We start from the raw sequence: 17,326 nt of genomic DNA on the forward strand, positions 1-17,326 counted from the left end.
AGCAAGTCCAGAGCAGTTTTAATGGGATTGGAGGCTGTACAAAGGGCAGGGCCCACTGAAGGAGGGAAAGCAAGGCCATGCTGCCCCCAGACCGTATGGGGGCCTAGGCATGGATACCCTTCCTCCACCTCTGGAACGAGAGAGGGTGAGCCTCAGGGAGGAAGGAGGGAAAACCAGCTCAGCCCCAACTCCTGGCCTCTATCTGAGCCAGGCCCCAGGATGGAGGGGGGATTGCTGGTGTTGGGTGTGGGTGGTCTCAGCAGAAAGCAGAAACGTCAGGCCTCCCCCCACCCAAAAAAAAAAAAAAAAAAAAAAAAAAAACATCAAAAGTCCAAGGGGCCCTGGCCCCTCCCACCCCAGCCCCCGTACGAAAAAGTGCAAAACATTATCACAAAATGGGGGTCTCAGAGGGGCCCCTGGCCTAGGCTCCCGAGGCCCACGCCCTAGCCCTGCGCTGCCCCGGACACCGCGTCCGGCGCGGTCGGGCCCTGGGCCGGGGGCCCCTCGTGGGCGGCCCGAGGCCGGCCCGGGCTCAGGCAAGGCTATGTCATGCAGGTGCCCAGTGGGCGCCAAACCCCCACGCTCCTACCCTCAACTCAGAGCTTCCACCGCCCACTGATCGCCCCTCCACGAGGCTCTGAGCCATGACACTGAGCCCGGGGCTGGCTGGCAGGGTTGGGCTGCAAGGAGGGACTGGAGTGAGGTGGAGGGAGTCCATCCTCTGTGCTCCCGGCCTGGGCCAGTGCTGCCTCTACTGCATCCAGCTCTTCACTGCCCGCCTTCAGCTTGACCCGAAGCAGCGCTGCGTATGTGCCATAGCGGGATTTCTGAGGCAGAGGGGCAGGGGCTGTGAGCCTGCTCTCCACCCTCTGCCCATCTCACCCCAATCTGGACCAAGGAGGGATGCCAAAAAAGGCTAGGAGACAACAGGTTCTTGCCCAACTCTGAGGCCCCCAGAGCCCCCAGGGACTATGACACGATCCCCTCGTAAGCTAGCTACCCTCTCTGGGCTCTCTCGAGACTGCATATTATGACATCTAATACTTGTTAGGCCCGAACCAGAGTTGGGAAAAACTGAGCCCTTGACAGACCTCATCTCCCTTCATTACCCTAGCGGGTAAAGAACGTCATCCCTGGCCCACAGACGTGGAAGCAGGCTCAGAGGGGTTAGGCAACCTGCCGAACGTCACCCAGCTGGTCCCACTCTCCTACTAGAGTCCGTGCCCTTAACCACTAGCCTGAGCCTGTATGTGGCAACAGTGAGACCCCACTGACGAAGAAAGGAGCCAAAGAGGTGCCAGGGCAGGGAGGTTCACCTCAAACTCCAGGTAGGCCTCCTTCTGCCGCTGCTCCTCAGCCTCCTTGCCTCGGGCCTTCCTGCCCAGTTGCGCAGCCCGGTGCTCTCGCAACTCACTTGCCATGGCCTTCAGCTTGGCCTCATGGGTCCGCACCTGCTCCTCCTAGAGGCCAGGGGGAGTGTTGGTCAGGGTCACTCGAGCACATATAGTGCCTTTGTGCAAGCTTTTTTAGAAAGGTGCCCCTGCCTTTGGATGAGCAAAGCACCATATCTAAGTTAACACCTTGGCAAGTACAGTGGAGACTGGATTTCAGCCTTCACTCACCCCCCCATGGCCAGTGTCCTGGTGCAGTGACATCTACATGATCACACAGGGCAGCCCTGAGTGCAGTCGGCCTGGGCCTGCCACACTCCATCCCACTGGCACCAGGTGGACAGAGCTGGGGGTACCTGGGAGAGGCGGGTGGCAGCGCTGGGCAGCAGAGGGCGGCTGAACTTCCTCTGGGAGCTAACAGCAGCTGGGAAGGGGGGTGCAGAGAACATGGCAGCCACCACATTGATGCGAGTGATCCAGGACTGCATCTGCTCCAGGCTCCTGGGGAGACAACACCACCACTTAGGACCTAGCCCCAGGTTTCCTGTCCAGGGATGCCTGTCCTGGCTCAGGGTGCAGCCTGGGAAGCAAGGAGGTAATCCAGGGACAAGGGAGGGGAGCAAGGTAGGAGTGGGGCAAAGGGGTCCAGGATGGGCAGGAAGAGGGCACTCACGGGGCCTGAAAGAGGAAGACCCGCCAATCAGCTGTGCGCAGGTAGAAGACGTGGGGCCTCTTGCTGTAGTCGCTGGCACGTGTGGCCAGTGCGTGGTGGATGCTGATGGCATTCTTTAGCTCTGCCTCTGATAGGGCCTTCCCAGGCTGGTACTCCTCCTGCAGGGGTGCCCATCTTGTCCTGGCCATGGTCCCACCCCAGCCTGGCCCAGCCCACCCACATTCCCCTGAGCCAGCTCAGCCCCAACCCCTCGGGCTGGCCCCGCACCTTCTGCAGGTAGAGGATCATGCCCTTGAGGATCCCGTGGAAGCTCTTCCAGCCCCGCTTGCCCCGAGGTGCTGGGGGGAAGGAAGACAGGTCAGGGGGCCTGAGACAGGCCCCCTCCCCTCCATCCCCCAGACCCTCCCCACCCAGCCACGTACTCTTCCTGCAGTCAGGGTCTGCGTGCACCTTTCGCACCAGGGCCCCGTGCTTGTAGACTGCAGCCCCGGGTTCAGGAGTCAGGTCCAGGAAAGGGCTGGAGCCGCTGCCACTGCCCCCGCTGACCCGCTTGATGACCTTGGGGTTGGGGTCGGCCAACTCAGACAGAGAGCGTCTCAGCTCCTCCTCGTCTCTGCAGGTGTGATCACCTCAGAGGGGGCTGGCCTTGCAGCCACAACCCCCGCTTAAGTCCTGGCCTCTGCCCACCCAGGAAAGCACCCTCTTGTCTGTGGAGGGAATAGGGGAACTGCCCCTCTCACAGGGTGTGGCTCCCCTCCACCTGAGGCTCCTGGAGCCTTGTTTCCCACCTCACACCAGATCTCCCCAGGGGTAGCTGTGTCCCCCTGCTCAGATGAGGGCTTCTCCGGGCAGCGTATCTCCTTGCTCATGTTAGAGCTCCCAAGGGTAGGGCCATGTCTGTCCCTTCCTCCCCATCCTCTGTTTCTGCACTTGCACACCAGCCCTCACACCCTTCTCCACTAGGGCAGACACGTCTGACTCGGCTGTCCCAGCTATACTCAGCAGCATGCTTTGCTCATAGTTTGTTGGCTACGTGGTGGCAGAAGTGGCTTCCTAGTGGTCACCTAGTACCTCCTGGTCCACAGGCTCTGTTAGATACCATCTAAAGAATCCGGTTCTATCCTGTCTCTCCCATCGATCAAAAACCTGCAGTAGCTCCCTATTTCCTCCTGCATGAGGCCTATGCTACATCCCTGCCCATACTGCCTCTTTCTCCTTCCACTCTCCAGCCAGCTAGGCCTGCCTCCTCTTGGTATCCCCAACCCACGCTCATTTCAGCCACCACATATTTGCCTCCCAAATACCAACTTCTCTCCAAATGCTTCCCTTCCTTCAAGGCTTGCCCCGAGTTCCAATCTGCATCCCAGTGCTGAGCTCTGCCTCCTCTGAGGTCTTTTCCTGCAGACTGGGAGCTCCCAACCGACCTGATCTGTGACTGAACTCTCAGCAGACACCAGCAAGTATGAGTGACCTACTGACTGTTTAGATGAGGCTCTACCCTCAGACTGGGGGGCCCAACATTAAACTGGACCTCCTCCCTTAGACTGGACTCCTCTAAGACTTACTCTGAGTCTGTTTCCATGGCCAAGAGTAGACAATGTGGTCCCTTGTTCTGTGATGCTCTGGACTCCCTAGGACCTGAGAGGAGGCTCTCACGCTATTGGTCGGGGCTCTATCTCCAGAGACTTCTGTCTTCCCGCTTGGGTTGGCAAGGGACCTCCCCTTTCTGTTTCAGCATCCCCCCTCCCAGGCCAGCTGACAGTGGCCATCCATCCCAACCTAGCTTGTCATAACAACCCAGCTAGAGAAAAGACACAGAACCCCAAGTCCAGGCAGCCATCTCCAAAGAAGGAAATGAAGCAGCCTCAGTGCCTCTCATAGCCTCACTCGCCTTCCCTGCCCCACAATCCAACCTGGACTCACAGGGCCCACCCCAGTGCTCTCAGCCTCTCCAGGCAGCCCCTTCCCCGCACCCCATCTCCCTCACCACACAGCTCCAGGACTCACATGGCCCACTGCAGCTTTTCATTCTTGATGGAGCTGTACAAGGCCTAGGAAGGGAGGAACAAATCAGGCAGGTATGGGTCACTCCTAAGGGAGGCAAACTATGTACCCCAATGCCAGAACTCAGAGCCCTCCCTCCAAACTCGAGGGGAGGAGACAATGGGGGGTGGGGATGGGGGTAGCAGGGTGTAAGGACCAAGAACACGGGCTCTGGAACAGAGTATTAGGAGACGGTACTGTGTCACTTTTGCTGCATGAGTTTGGGCAAGTATCCATGGGGAGAACAAACGTACTAACAGGTGTGTAACACAGGGCAGGCAATTAGCACAGGGCATCCAGGCATATGGCTGATGCACAATAAATGGCAGCTGCTATTATTATCTTTGCTGTTGTTATTGTTAGGGATCATCCTGCCCAGATCCTGGGTGGGAGAAGCACAGCCCTGGAAGGAATAGAAAAGAGCATTCCCAAGAAGCTCTCCTTTCCCGGACCATGTGCTTTGGCCTATTTCCATAGGATAAACCCACACAGAACATATGGGGAAACTGAGGCCCAGCAACAGGGATTCACCCTGTCACCTCCCTCCCTGGCTAGTAGAGAACACACTCTCATGACTCCTAACCCCAGGGCAAGCTGAGCACCTCCCCCAACCCAGAGAGCCCCACCAAGTTGAATGCCAGGGTGGGCCAGGCCCCTGCCCACCCACATCCTTCATGTTACTGGAGAGTGAACACTAGTCTAAAAGGCAGATGTTTCAGCTTCCAAACCCTGCATACCCCAAGCTCTTTGTGAGCTCCTGGACCAGTCACTTCCCCTCTGTAGAGCTGGCATGGGGGACCTGTGGGGGCCTTGGGATGGTCTGAGTAGAGAATAGACTCCAGGAGTTGTGTAGGGGACCCCTCTTCTCGGGGGTGGCCTGCAGCATGGGTCCGCAGCAGCACCTCCCACTGTGGGGGCGATTCCACCAGCCTGTCTGTGAGTGGGTGTGTCCCCAACATGTGCGTGTTGGGCTATGCGTGTGGCGTGTGATGCTGCCTGCGTGAGCTGGGTGCAGTGGTGACGTCGGTGCCTTCTCCGTGATGGGACACAGCCCCCCACTCCACCACCAACATACCACAGTCTGACTATCTTATTGCTTACTGTCACACTCAGCCACACGGCTAGCCAGGCATCCCACATGTGCACACCCTGTCCAGGGATGGGTACATTCCACAACCTCCACCCCCTACATAGCACAACCCAGCCTTGTGCACACACAGCCCTCACAGCACATCCCCAGCCCAAGCCCGGCATAACCCCGACCCTAATCCTCTCTCCAACTCTGACCAGGAGATTGAAGTGTCCAACCAGACCCAACCTGTCTCCAGCCTTCCAGTTCATCCCCTGGCCCCTCGAAGGACCACCTCTGGCCCACAACCATGTCTTCCTTCCAAAGTCCTAAACCCCATCGGTGAGCCCCATGTCATGCTCCCAGGTAGAAGACCCAAACACCCTTTGGTTTGAGATATCCACACTGATCCGACGGTGTGTGCCCTTCCCCCTCCAGTCCATGCCCACTCCTGGCTACCCATGGGTTCTGTCCCTGCTGACCTCCCCCCTTGGTCTGACCGATGCCCCCCCCCCCAGCTCGCGCCACCTTCGGTGCCTCCCTCAAGCCGCCCCCTCAGCCACGCCGCCCTCCACAACCCCCTCGGCCGCCCCCCAGCCTGGCGTGGGCCAAGGCCCCAACGCCCTCACCGCCTTCTTCTTCTTGCGGCTCTGCAGACGGCTGACCACCAGGTCGGTGTAGAGCACGGGCTTGAGACTGCGAGAGCGCTGCGGCCAGCCGTAGCACAGGGTCTCCGCGCCACGGTGGGTGCGCCCGTAGCGCACGGAGCACAGCGAGCGCGAGCGCAGCCGCCCCGCGCTGCTGTGGATGCTGTTGACACCGATCATGCTGGCCCGGCCGGCGCGCTGCGGCCCCCGGCCATGCCCCCGTCCGCCCTCGGCCTGGACGGCCCGGACGGCCCGCGGACGGCTCCCCCGACAGCCGGCGCGAGCGGCCCGGCCCGGCCCGGCCCGAGCCCGGCCCGGCTCCCACCGACGCACGGAGCGCGCGGCGGCGGCGGCGTTGTCGGCTCTGCGGCTCGGCGCGAGAGGGAGGGGGCCGCCGACGGGGAGGGAGGGCGAGGGCTGGGGGCGGGGACGGCGCAAAATGGAGGCGTCCCACCGCGCAGGGGCCCCGCGGCTCAACGCGCAGCCACGGGGGCGGGGCCTCGGGGGGCCCGGGCAAGTGCCAGAGGGTGGGCGGCTCTGGGGATGCTGCGGATGGCACCGGGAGTCCCTAGGCCTGCTGCTGCAAAGGCGGGCTGACCCTGTGGGGTCTGCAGCTCCCTCCTGGCTGGTCAGGGTTGGGGAGCCAGGGGCGGGAGAGGTAGGAACGCGTCCTCTTGCCCCCCCCCCCCACCCGCCTAGCCAGGAGAGGCCACGCAGTAGGGGCCGCGCAGGATGGAGGCAGCCGTGGAATCGCACCAGCCTCATCCAACTCGCCCAACCAAAGACAGCTCAGATGCTCAAGGCTATACCCCCACTTACATACACACACCCCAGTTTACAGATATACACCCCAACTAACCAGATGCACCAATTCACACTCATCCCAACTCACAGACACTACAAATTCAGATACACACCTCAAAATTTAGTCTTTAACTCATAAACAACCCCTGATCATGGATACATGTCACAAATCAGCCAATTTGTAGATGTACACTCTAATACACAGAAACACCCAATCTACACCCCAGCTCAGACACACTCTCTAAATCGTAAGCACAAACAAACCCCAGCCAAATCCCCGGATTTACCAACACCCTAAAGCGCATATATCCCAATTCAAACATACACCCCAACTCTCTGACACCCCGAACTCACAATGGACACCCCCAAACACAAATAAATTTCCAAACTCAGAAGCCCGACACACCCCAAGCTCACAGACGCGCCCAAGGACACTCTTGTGCAGTCACATGTATGTGGTGGCCCAGAGCCCCTTTGCCAAGCATAGGCGTTTCAAATAGGTCCAGGCATCCCTGGATAAAACCATTGGATCAAGGAAATGAGTGAATCCATGAGACCTGGGTGCCCTCTCCTCCTCCCATGCATATTAGCCCCTGTGTAGCTAACCCCTCAAGTGCGGGCGCCTGGGCGCAGGGCCTGGCAACAAGGGAGTCGGGAGAGCAGAATCTAGTCCCAAGTTGGAGGTAACTGGATTCCAGACCTTGGAAAAGCCTTTGTCCCTCTTGGGCCCCTCTACCTCCGGGTCCCTCCTGTGCAACGATACCAGAAGGGCTTTGTGGTCATACACCCTGGGGCAGGGGGTGGAGGAGAAGGAGGGAAGCAGTATGCCTGCCCTGTGCTGGAACCCCTCCTATCCTCAGTGAACACTGGAGGAGGGGCACCGAAGTAGGCAAATGCAAGGTCCAAGGCTGCCTGAAAACAGGATTTCGAGAGCCGTCTCCCCTCCCCCGCTGAGCGGCCAAGACTGCACGCGAGTGCGCATGTTCCCGGGTAGCCTGCGTGTTGGGGTTGGGGGAGGGGGCGGTCCCCAAGCTGAGTCACGGGAGCCCAGGCTCCAGCAGCAGGAGCCTCCAACCTCCACTCTGCCCGATTGGTCCCAATCTCTCCCCTCCAGCAACCTCTACCCTGCCCCCCCCCCCCCCGCAGCCCGCCCCCCACCCCCGGCCCCCACCTTGAGCAGCTCCCTGGGGAAGTCTCCGCCTTCATTGAGGCCCTCCAGGTTCCCGATGAAGTCTCCACAGGTCATGCGCTTCCCAATGTTCTAAGGAAGGGCACAGAGGCCTGTGAGGGGGGCCTTGGGCTCCCAGGCCTTTAAGTCTCAAGGCAGTCTGTTTTTGGGGGGTTCCCTCCTGCCAGCCTCTCACTCACATGGCCGTGGAGATCAGTGTTGAGTAGCATGAGGGCGCAGGTCAGCGTGTGCGCACCGTCTAGGGAAAGTTGACATTCGGCTTCAGCTACCTCCCAGGGACTCTTCCCACAGCTGTCTTCCCCAGCCTTCCAGTTCACCCCCAGCCCACTCTGGCCCACAATCATACTTTTATAAGTCCTGAACCCCATAGTGAACCCTACCTCCTTCAGCCAAAAGATCTCACTCTTCCAGCAGATGCCTGAAAGGGACATCTTCCCCAACACCTACATGCTTCTGTGAGTATGCACAAAAGCCAGTGGGCCCCTCACAGTTTGCAGATCATTGCAGCCAAACAGAATCCACACTCAATCCAAACGCTGTCTTGCACGTGTATGTGAACAATGGCATGCAAATACACCTGCCACCTGGTTCTTCGCAACACACACTAGACCCTAGCAATGCTTGCCCGCATGCTCAGTTCCACAACCACGTAGCCATGTCAGCACTGCACACGCGCATGCTCACATGCCTGCAAGCCTGGGCATGCATTCACTTCTACATACACACTCATGCTCCTATGTGCACACACTGTGCCCATCTGCTTCAGTGACCAGCTGGGAAAGCCCTGCCCCCTGGCTTCCTCACCCTCTGAGGACAGGGCTCCTGGATTGCACTGGAAGTATCTCTGGGAGAAGTGGGCCAGCACACGCTCCCGTTCCTGGGTCTCACCCATTAAGGCCAGCTCCTTCAGAAACACCCTGGGAAGGGGGAAAGAGGGAGCATGTCACCTCTACCCAAGGTCCCCTAACCAGGCAGCCCCAGCTTTTAGCCATGCCCTGATAGCCTGGGAAGGATGACATCAGGGCAGCCTAGGGAAGGCACAGGTGCTCAGAGAAGGCACAACTGAGGCTCTGCAAAGCAGGGCTGGAGCGTGGGGCCTGCCTTCAAAGGGCTTAACACCCACCTGAGAGCTTGGTCCAGAGTCATGCCCGTGAAGACAAAGAACTTGAGGTACTCGCCAGCCACAAGTTTGCTGAAGTCATTGCTGTGGGTAGGGCAGATAGTCAGGTGGAGTCTCAAGGGAAAGGGTCAAGGGGCCAGATGGGGTTACCTAGAGACCTGGGGGCATTAGATAGAGGGAGTGTGGAGGTGCTGCCCACAGGATGCATCCCCTCTCCCCATATTATCAATCCCGGCCAATGGCTTTACTTCTTGCCCAGGTGCCGGGCCACATCAGCCTTCCTGAAGCCGTCTAGTCGGTATAGCCTCTTAGCTAGGCGCTGTGCAGCCTCCAGGTCGGCTTTCTGCCCATTGGACAAGGTGTCTGTGCTTCCCAGGGCCAGCCGCTCTGTGCTGTCCAGCTCTGAGTCCGAGTCAGACACCAGCTGGCTCAACGGTGGTTCACTGCCAGGGTAAAACACCAGCTCAGAGGTGGGGCAGTCCCTCTGGGACCATCCAGATCCTTCCTCTGCCTCCAAACCCAGAAGACAGAGTGGGGGAGATTGGGACACAGAGAAGGCATTTTTCTTTTCTCCAGAGAAGGACACTGTATGGGTTCCCTCCATCAGCCGATTCCATCCTTACCATCTCTCTGTAGAAGGCCTGCATCAAATTCAAACAAGCATCCATATTTCTGCTGTGGGGATTTCTGCTGCTTCCCCAAAGCCCTTAGGTCTTAGGTTTGGTCTTAGGCATAGGCATAGTTTCCCCATTGTCACACTGGCCCTAGTCAGAACATAGTCCTCTATCTCTGAGAATATGGGCAAAAGTGGGATAGATAGGCTGCCAGAGAGGAACAGTGGAGGGTCAAACCATGATTTGAGGGCAGCAGGGACACCTTCCCACTCCTATGTCTTTCTTCTTCTGGCCTTTTAAGGAAAGGAGGCTCTTCCTCCTTGGTCTTTTTTTTCCACCCACAAACAAGCAGAGGGGATTGGGGGTCAGAGTGCACTCCATTCATCCCCTGTCTCCTCCTCCCCTTCCCTTCCCGCCATCCCAGCTGCTCTACTAGCAAAGCCACCTGTCACCCCAGAGACAGAGGCCGGAAACTCCTGGTTGCTAGGCAACCCTGTCTCCCTGGCCACCCCCTGCTGTTGCCATGGCTTCCATGACTGAGAGGGTAGCTGGCAGAGGGAGAGCAGAAAGGTTAGACTGGTGACAGGACTTCCTGGAGAAGGGTGAGAAGCTCCTTACTGAAGGGGGGAGGCAACATGGGAGGGAGGCAATGAGAGAGGCTGGTGGCTGCATCTTTGGGAGAAGCCTCCAGCCTGGGTAGGGGTAAGGTCACAAGAATTCTAAGTAGGTTAAAGGCTCTGCCTGTGGTAGGAAGGGCCTTTCTGGAAAGGAGAGTGTTCTCTTGGGACCCATTCAATCCTGAATCATTGTTTGTCAAGTCACTGGGTCTAGGACCAAGGGGGTCCTAGGGGTGGGCTGTGAGGGGCTCCCCCTCATAGCCAAAGGAAGTAGTCCTCCAAATGGAAAAACAAACATCGGCATTCCCTAACCACTCTGTCAGGGGTCAGGAATATAAACTACATCTTCCCACTCAGGATCTTTCCCTTGAAGCAACTATTCCTGGGGCCCTGGGGGGGCCTCAAGTCTGAGGAATCAAAGGAATCACTCACCTGCCCAGAGGTGCCGCCCCCAGCCCAAAGCTGTCCTCCGAGTGGCAGGGACTAGGGGGCTCCTTCCCTGGGGCCTGCTTGGCTCCAGCCTCTGCCTCTTCTTCCTCCCCTCTCTGTGTCCAAGGCCCATCAGCAGCAGAGCTGGTACCAGAATCTGGCTCAAGAGGTGCAAGTGGGGCGGGAGCAGGTGGGTCAGGCCGGGGAGCAGGGGGTTGGGGAGGCAGCTCAAAGGTGAAGAAGGGGCTCTGGGTTGGGCCAGGTGAGGCCAGGGCCTCCAGGGAGGCGAGGCTGGTGTAGGAGGTGCCCTTGGCCCGGTGTGACTCCAAGATGGCTTCAAACACACAACTGAAAGAGTCAGGCCCATCAGCCGAGGGGCTGGTCCCAGGCAGAAAGGGCAGGGGCGACTTGAGAGGCCCAGGGTGAGGCATCCGGGTGCCTGGCCTGCAGGGGCAGGGAGAGTCTCTGATCAGGGGCCCAGAAGACAGTTCTTAGGTAGCATTTCATTGAATTCTCATACCACTCTGTGGAGGGGATTATCCTCTCCTTCTCACAGGTCCCCAGCCCTCTAAGGAATCTGGGTAGGGAGTCCCCACCACAGGTTCACCAAGCTATTCAGTGCCCCTGAGGAACCCCAGCCTTACCCGTCCCCAGTACCCAATCCCTCTCCTCTCTTCCTCCCTGCTAATCTCCCTTTCTCCTCCTCCCTGATCCTCTCCCCTCCTGCCATCCCGTTTCTATTTCCGGCAGCATCTTAGGAGATGAGGCTCCAAGGCTGCGGTGGGGTGTGAGACGGAGAAGAAAGCCCCCACGCTCCCCACTCTCCTGCCAGAAGCCAGGATCCAGATTGATGCTCCTGTGCCCCCAGGCTTGACTCTGAACCCTGGCCTCTCACTCTGCCTCCTGTTCTTTACTAGAACCCCTTTCCTCCCCTGTCCTGGCTACTCCCTGCCCTATGGGCTCTTGCCAACACCCTCCACATCCCCAGCATTCTGACAGGCCTCGGGCCTCTGTCCGGTCTCCAGGTGCATCGCCCCGTCGGCACCACTAGCTTGGTCCTGACCCTCCCGGTCCAGCCCTCATCTCTAGTCCAGCCCCTCTTCCCCCAGCTCTGCCTCTGGGCCAGCTCAAAGGGGCCAGCCACTGTCCTCTCCCACTCCCGCACTCACCGGGCCCCCTCTGAGGCCTCAAACACCTCGTCGTCCACATCCTCTTCCCCACCTGCCTCATCCTCGTCCTCATCGCCACTGCCCAGGCTAGGACAAGGGCCAAGGCATGGGCTGGCACGTGGAGCAGGTGGGCGGGCAGTGCCAGGTGGGCCCTCAGAGCTGGGCTGACTCTCGATGGCCGAGTCAGCCTCTTCCCGCTCAGCCAGCACCTCATCGATGTCGGTCTCGCGGTAGCACCTCAGGGGCACCGTGTCCAGGTCCGTCTCGGAGTACTTGGCTGCTCGCCCCACAGCCACCCCAGAGCCCTGCCCTGAGCCCACCCCAGGTGGAGATGGGGGGGCCTGCTCCAGGGGCTTAGCACCTGCAGTATGCATAGGCATCCTGGTCAGCAGATTATCCTGGTCAGCTCCCTGTCCTGATTCTGTTCTAGGAAGGAGCTCTTCCCCGCTGCCTCATATTGGCAGGAAGTTCCTTCACTGTCTAGCCACCATTCCTCCTGCTATGAACCCAGCTTGTTCCTTGTGCCAGTGGAGCTCGTTTCAAATCAAGTTCTTGTCAAATAATTTTGAGGGGCCTGCGGGAGACCAGCTTCTTTTCTGCTCCACAGAATGACCCTTGATATCCTGTCATGCCCTCCTTTCTATCTAGCTTCCTCTAGGTGCCCAACCCAGCTATGACGCCCCAACCCTCCATCATAAGACAGATGGAAAGTTTGAGACCTGGAGAGGCATTAGCCAACTCATGACCCCAGGAAGGACTGAGGGAGGTTTAAAGGAAGGCCCCCTACCATGCCTCAGCTGCTGGGGAGAAGACCCTCCCCTATTCCCCTTGTCTCAGTCCAGGACCTTACCTGAGCTTGGGGGGTCCAGGGAGCCATAGAAGAATTCCCATTTGGCTCGAGCAATTTTCTGGGCATGAGAGGAAACTTCCCGGGGGGAGGACCAGGTGTCCCCCTAAGCCAAGAAGGGAGAAATAGACACAGGCATCCAGAGATAAAGCCACACATACAAAGACACAAGAACATGGGACAGAAAGACAGAAAGAAAAACACACAAGGACAGATAATAGAGGTGCCAAGACACAGGGGCAAACACAGAGGGCAAGAAAGAGACAGATTTAGGACAGATCAAAGAATTTAGAGTGAAGAGCTGACAGGACCAGGACTGCCAAAGGGCCAAGCCTTGCCCCTTTTCTGGGGCTCTAGAGTTCCAGGGAGCCCAAGGGAGGTCGCATACCTGGTTCAGGAGTCCAGTGTCAGCAGGTCCTGGGAATAGCTTGGCCAGGTGCTCAGAAGGTCCCCCCAGCCCATTGGGGAGAGAGGAGTAAAGGCCATCTGCCCCAACCTGAGGTTGGGCTGGTGGCCCATGTATAAGGCCCTGGCTACCAGGCAGAGCTGAGCCTCCTCTGGCTGGGAGTGGGTCTGATGTGGATGCCTCTAGCCGCAACTTCCGGTTGGAGCCAGGCCCAAGGGCTGGAGTGGGCCTGGGAGGAGAGACCCCACCCAGGTCCCAGCTCCGACTCAAGCCTCCGGGAGCAGGTAGCCCATTTAATGGCCTCACACTGGCCTTCTCCACAAAGCGGAATATGACCACAGAGCTCCGGGCCCCTGGTGGGGGCTGCCCAGTGGGTGAAGAGGGTGACCAGGGTGAAGGAGGAACACGGGGTGAGGGGGGACCACGCAGGGGTGTACAGGGTGCTGTCACACGTCCCAGTTCCCGGCCTCGGGGACCTGGCCCTGCCACCCGCCGTAGCAGCGAGCCTGTACTGCCATACATGCTGGCTGGGGGGCTTTGTGGCACTGGGCCTTCGGGGAGCCAGCGGCGCGGGCATCGTGGTGGGGAGATGGCACAGTCGCCCTCGGAGCAGAAGCGCATGGCACCTTGGGCCATGCTGGGGCCGGGGGTCAGGCTGGGGGGGCAGGGATGGCAAGGCCAGGCGGGGAGTGAGGGGGCAGCATGCTCTTCGGACAGGCCTGCAAGAGAGGAAGGGAAGCAGGGGGTGAGCTGCAGGGGAGGTGGATGGGCAGGAGAGCACAGATAGGGAGGGGAAAGCTGGATAGGCCATCTGAGTGCCAGGGGGCCTAGCATCATTGACCCCACCCCTGGAGGGGATCAGGCCTCCTATTTGGGCTACTTCCATGGAGGCCTGAGGAGAAAAGAATTATACCCCTAATAGGCCCCTGGCTCCTTTCCTTCTTCTGGGGGCCCTGAGCATCACCCTGGGAGGAGAAAGGAAGCTATTTCAGAAGTTGAGTAAGTTCAGAATCCCTGTGGCATTTTGGAGCTACCTCTGATGGGGGCTTGGGAAGGCTGGTACCCCACACTCTGGACCAGGAATGTCAGCCATTCATAATCATCATAAATCCACGGGTCCCCCAAAGTCTCTCTTGTGGAGGCCCCTTACTCAGTGAGAGAGAACCCAGGCCTCCTAGAAGGAAAGGCAGGAAGATGGCGGAGGGTGGTGTTATATAGGGACCATGAGGGGTTGAAAGACATAGGGTGAAGGGGAGGAGAAAGGCCTGAACTGAGGCCCCTACTCCCAATATATACATGCCAAATGGGAAAGAGACATTCTTTTTCTCCATACAGGTACACACGCTCATACACACACACACACACACACACACACACACACACACGGAGACAATATCAGTATACACAGTTAAACACATTCAAAGGCAACACTCTCCAGTGCACACAGACCCAGGCACACACACACATTGCTCAAAGACACACCCTCATACAGTCTCACAGTCATAACAAATATGCGTGTAATGTAAAGGCACATGCTTATTTTACACACACACTGTCATCAAACAAGAACACACAAAGAGATACCCAAATATACACCCAGGCCCTCATTCTCCAATGCACACAGACACAGGCATATCAGACACTCACAGAAACCTATGGTCACAGTTACACACAAATACAGATGCATGCTCACACACATACTTCAGCAGGTACACACACCCTCTCCCCCAACCCCCACCAGTCACCTGTCTCTGGGTGGGAAGGCTGCACCAGACCACCAGACCCCTCTCCCTCCTCCCTCTCAAGGGAATGATAGATTTTAAAGGGGGTAAAGGGGCCTCTGGTGGCAATGCAGGGTAGGGGCAGAGGTCAGGAGCAGCAACCCTGCCAGGCAGGTTTCTGAAGCTCAGTGGGGGCCCAGGGCATCCCCAGTGCAGCTCCGACTGGAGCTGCCTCAGTACTCACCGCTGCTCGCCTGGAGCTGGGGCCGAGGAAAGGCAGGGAAGAGGCTGGGCCCAGCTCAGCTGTGAAGGCAGCGCGGCTCCCGCTTGCTCCCGCTTGCTCCAGGCCCGCCTGCCTCTCACTCCCTCCCCCTCCCCCCTACGCGCGGCTCAGGCAGAGATAATCCCCCCACCCCCCCCACCCCCCCGCCCTCTCCCGGGGCCCTGAGCCCCGGAGGCTGGCCCCCCTTCTCGACGCTAGGTCCCCACTGGGCTCTCCCGCCAACCTGAGACCCGCCCCTGACGAGGGGGAGGATATATGGAACCCCCGGTTCAGTTCGCCAGACCTTCACGTGCCCCACCCTAATCCTGTCCCCGTCCCTTTCCTCCACCGCCCCCTGAGCCACACACCGGACCCAGTTGCACACGCGTGTCCCGCTCCAGACCCCACGCGTGTCCCTAGGAGGTTGCCACATGACCTGTTACATGCCACACGCGCTCCCGCCCCCACGAGCACGCGGCCGCGCCAAGCACACCGTATGGGTGTAGACCGGACCCGCCCCCTAAATCCAGGAGACCATCAACTTATGGAAAAGAGATCTAGGAAACACTGCCTCAAACCCTAAGGGGTTCTGAGTCTCGGACCCAGGAGACCCAACCCTTGACCACTTGCTCAGGATGCAGCAGGAGGGATATTAGTCAGACTTTAAAAAGAACTTCCTTGCTGCCTGAGTTAGGTGTCCTGCCCATATGGGGTAAAAGGTTAGACGGGATGATTCCTGGAGTGGAGGAAGTGGGGCAACCCTTGTGCCCTTGGCCAAGGTAGAAAGGGGCCCAGCTATTTTAAGAAAGCTCCACCAGAGTTCCTATGGCAACTGCTCTCCTTGGGAACGCCAGGGCAGGAGGTGGTGACCTCGGAAGGAACAAGGGGTCTGTTCAGGCGGTCAGGGGGCGCGAGGACGTGCGAGGCGGGGGCGCGCGGGGCTCACCGCGGGGAGGGGGGGGGCGCGGGCTCCGCGTGGTGCTGAAGGGGACAGCGCCAGATTTGTCGCACTGCGCAGGCGCAGAGGCGCGAACAAAGCTGGGAGGAGGAGGAGGAGGCGCGCGGCCCGAGGTGGTGCGCGCCTACAAGGCTCTATCTTAGCATAGGTCGGTCCTCTCATCTACCCCCTCCCCAAGCAGGCTGAGGAAGAGGAAACAAGTCCCTTACCCAAGCTAACTCGCTTTGGTCCCTCCCCGCTGCTGGCTTCTCCCTTCTTGCTGCGTTGGGGGGGGGGGGGGGGGGGGGGAGGAATGTGTAAGGGATTCTGGGAAAACTAGGATGCCTGAATTCTCTATCGCGACTCGCTTGACCCTGGACAAGGCGCGTCCTCTCCAAGGGCCTCGGTTCCATCTTTAAAATGGAGTAACAGCACAGACCTGCTCACCTTGCAGAAGTGCCCGACCCTGATGAAAAAATGGATGGGAAGCAGTTTTCGTTATGCAGAGGCAGGTGAAGCGGTTGCACGAAGGGAGAGCGCAGCCCTGTTGGGGTGCAGCTCTCGGCGACAGCAGTAGCCCTCAGCGTTCTTCATACTCTCCCCACCAATGGATGATGGGGAAAGCACTACTCTGGAGGTTCCCCGGAGCGGACCCTGGAACCAGGAACTGTGGACGCGGTGAGAGGGTGGCCCAGAGTCTGAGCCTGGAGTTCTGGGGCATCACTGCCCCAGGGCGGGCCCAGCCCCAAACCCCACAGCTTAATCCCCAGGTCAGCCCAGAAGCGGTACTCCTGGTGGGCTGGGCTGAGCACTCATTGTTCTCAGGACTCTAGACCTCCTGGGGAAAAGAAAGGGACCCAGCTGGGAAGATAGTCCTTTTTAGCGCCCTCTACGCCTCTCCCCTAAAGATGCAAACCTTTTCCAAATCGTCTGGGAGTGGAAGGGGCTGGACACCCCTGTACTTGACAACTAACCAGGAATGAGGGTTTGGGCAATTTTGCTTGATGAAGGAAGAAAAATTCTAGCTTCGCCCATTCAATTCATTCAACAAATTACTGGGCACCTACTACACACGAGACAGTAAAAGCCTGGATAGTTTCTCCCCATTTTTCAAAGTCGCTAAGCGCGACCAGAGGGCAGAGAATAGGCCCAGAACTTTGGAGTCATGGCTCCGCCCCTTCTGCGTTTGGCTTTGCCTGCTCCTCCCATCACCACTTCATTCAGCGGCGGCCACTGGCCCAAGACGAAAAAAGAGCCAGTCTCTGCTGCACCATCGCGTTCTCCAGCTTCAGGTCTCAAGCCCTGTAGCCGAGAAGGCGAGGTCTGATGTTACCCCACCGGTCGGCTCCGCCCTCAGTTTTGATATCCATCCGGAACGCTTTCAGATA

The 17,326-nt window shown here is 58.8% G+C and overlaps 1 protein-coding gene across 6 annotated transcripts; it reads right to left on the bottom strand.

Annotated features, from left to right (window-relative positions):
* Window position 1: 1 nt before the first annotated feature.
* Window positions 2–16,492, bottom strand: PSD (pleckstrin and Sec7 domain containing). 6 transcript variants are annotated; one of them, XM_043597369.1, is made up of 18 exons: window positions 16,386–16,492; window positions 14,984–15,042; window positions 13,001–13,737; window positions 12,616–12,718; window positions 11,766–12,126; window positions 10,600–11,040; window positions 9,185–9,379; window positions 8,940–9,020; window positions 8,621–8,733; window positions 7,996–8,054; window positions 7,799–7,888; window positions 4,072–4,115; window positions 2,487–2,677; window positions 2,332–2,402; window positions 2,065–2,222; window positions 1,748–1,892; window positions 1,317–1,460; window positions 321–827 (listed from the first exon to the last, which is right to left on the bottom strand). In XM_043597369.1, the coding sequence occupies exons 3-18, from the start codon at window positions 13,652–13,654 to the stop codon at window positions 597–599; spliced, it is 3,081 nt and encodes a 1,026-aa protein (XP_043453304.1). In that variant the 5' UTR covers window positions 13,655–13,737; window positions 14,984–15,042; window positions 16,386–16,492; the 3' UTR covers window positions 321–596. The 6 variants fall into 6 exon arrangements, with proteins under 6 accessions (XP_043453308.1, XP_043453304.1, XP_043453305.1 ...); XM_043597370.1 differs by lacking the exon at window positions 16,386–16,492 and adding an exon at window positions 16,169–16,241; XM_043597373.1 differs by lacking the exons at window positions 321–827; window positions 16,386–16,492 and adding an exon at window positions 2–287 and having other exon boundaries at window positions 14,984–15,115.
* Window positions 16,493–17,326: the final 834 nt, after the last annotated feature.

The sequence above is a fragment of the Prionailurus bengalensis genome, chromosome D2, assembly GCF_016509475.1.
Source record: "Prionailurus bengalensis isolate Pbe53 chromosome D2, Fcat_Pben_1.1_paternal_pri, whole genome shotgun sequence".
Lineage (NCBI taxonomy): Eukaryota > Metazoa > Chordata > Mammalia > Carnivora > Felidae > Prionailurus > Prionailurus bengalensis.

Coding starts and splice junctions, on each gene's coding strand:
- PSD (XM_043597368.1), bottom strand. CDS start 13,654: ATGGCCCAAGGTGCCATGCGCTTCTGCTCCGAGGGCGACTGTGCCATC. Junction 9,380..10,599: donor GGGGCGGCACCTCTGGGCAG/GTGAGTGATTCC, acceptor TTACCCTGGCAG/TGAACCACCGTTGAGCCAGC. Junction 2,403..2,486: donor AGACCCTGACTGCAGGAAGA/GTACGTGGCTGG, acceptor CCTTCCCCCCAG/CACCTCGGGGCAAGCGGGGC.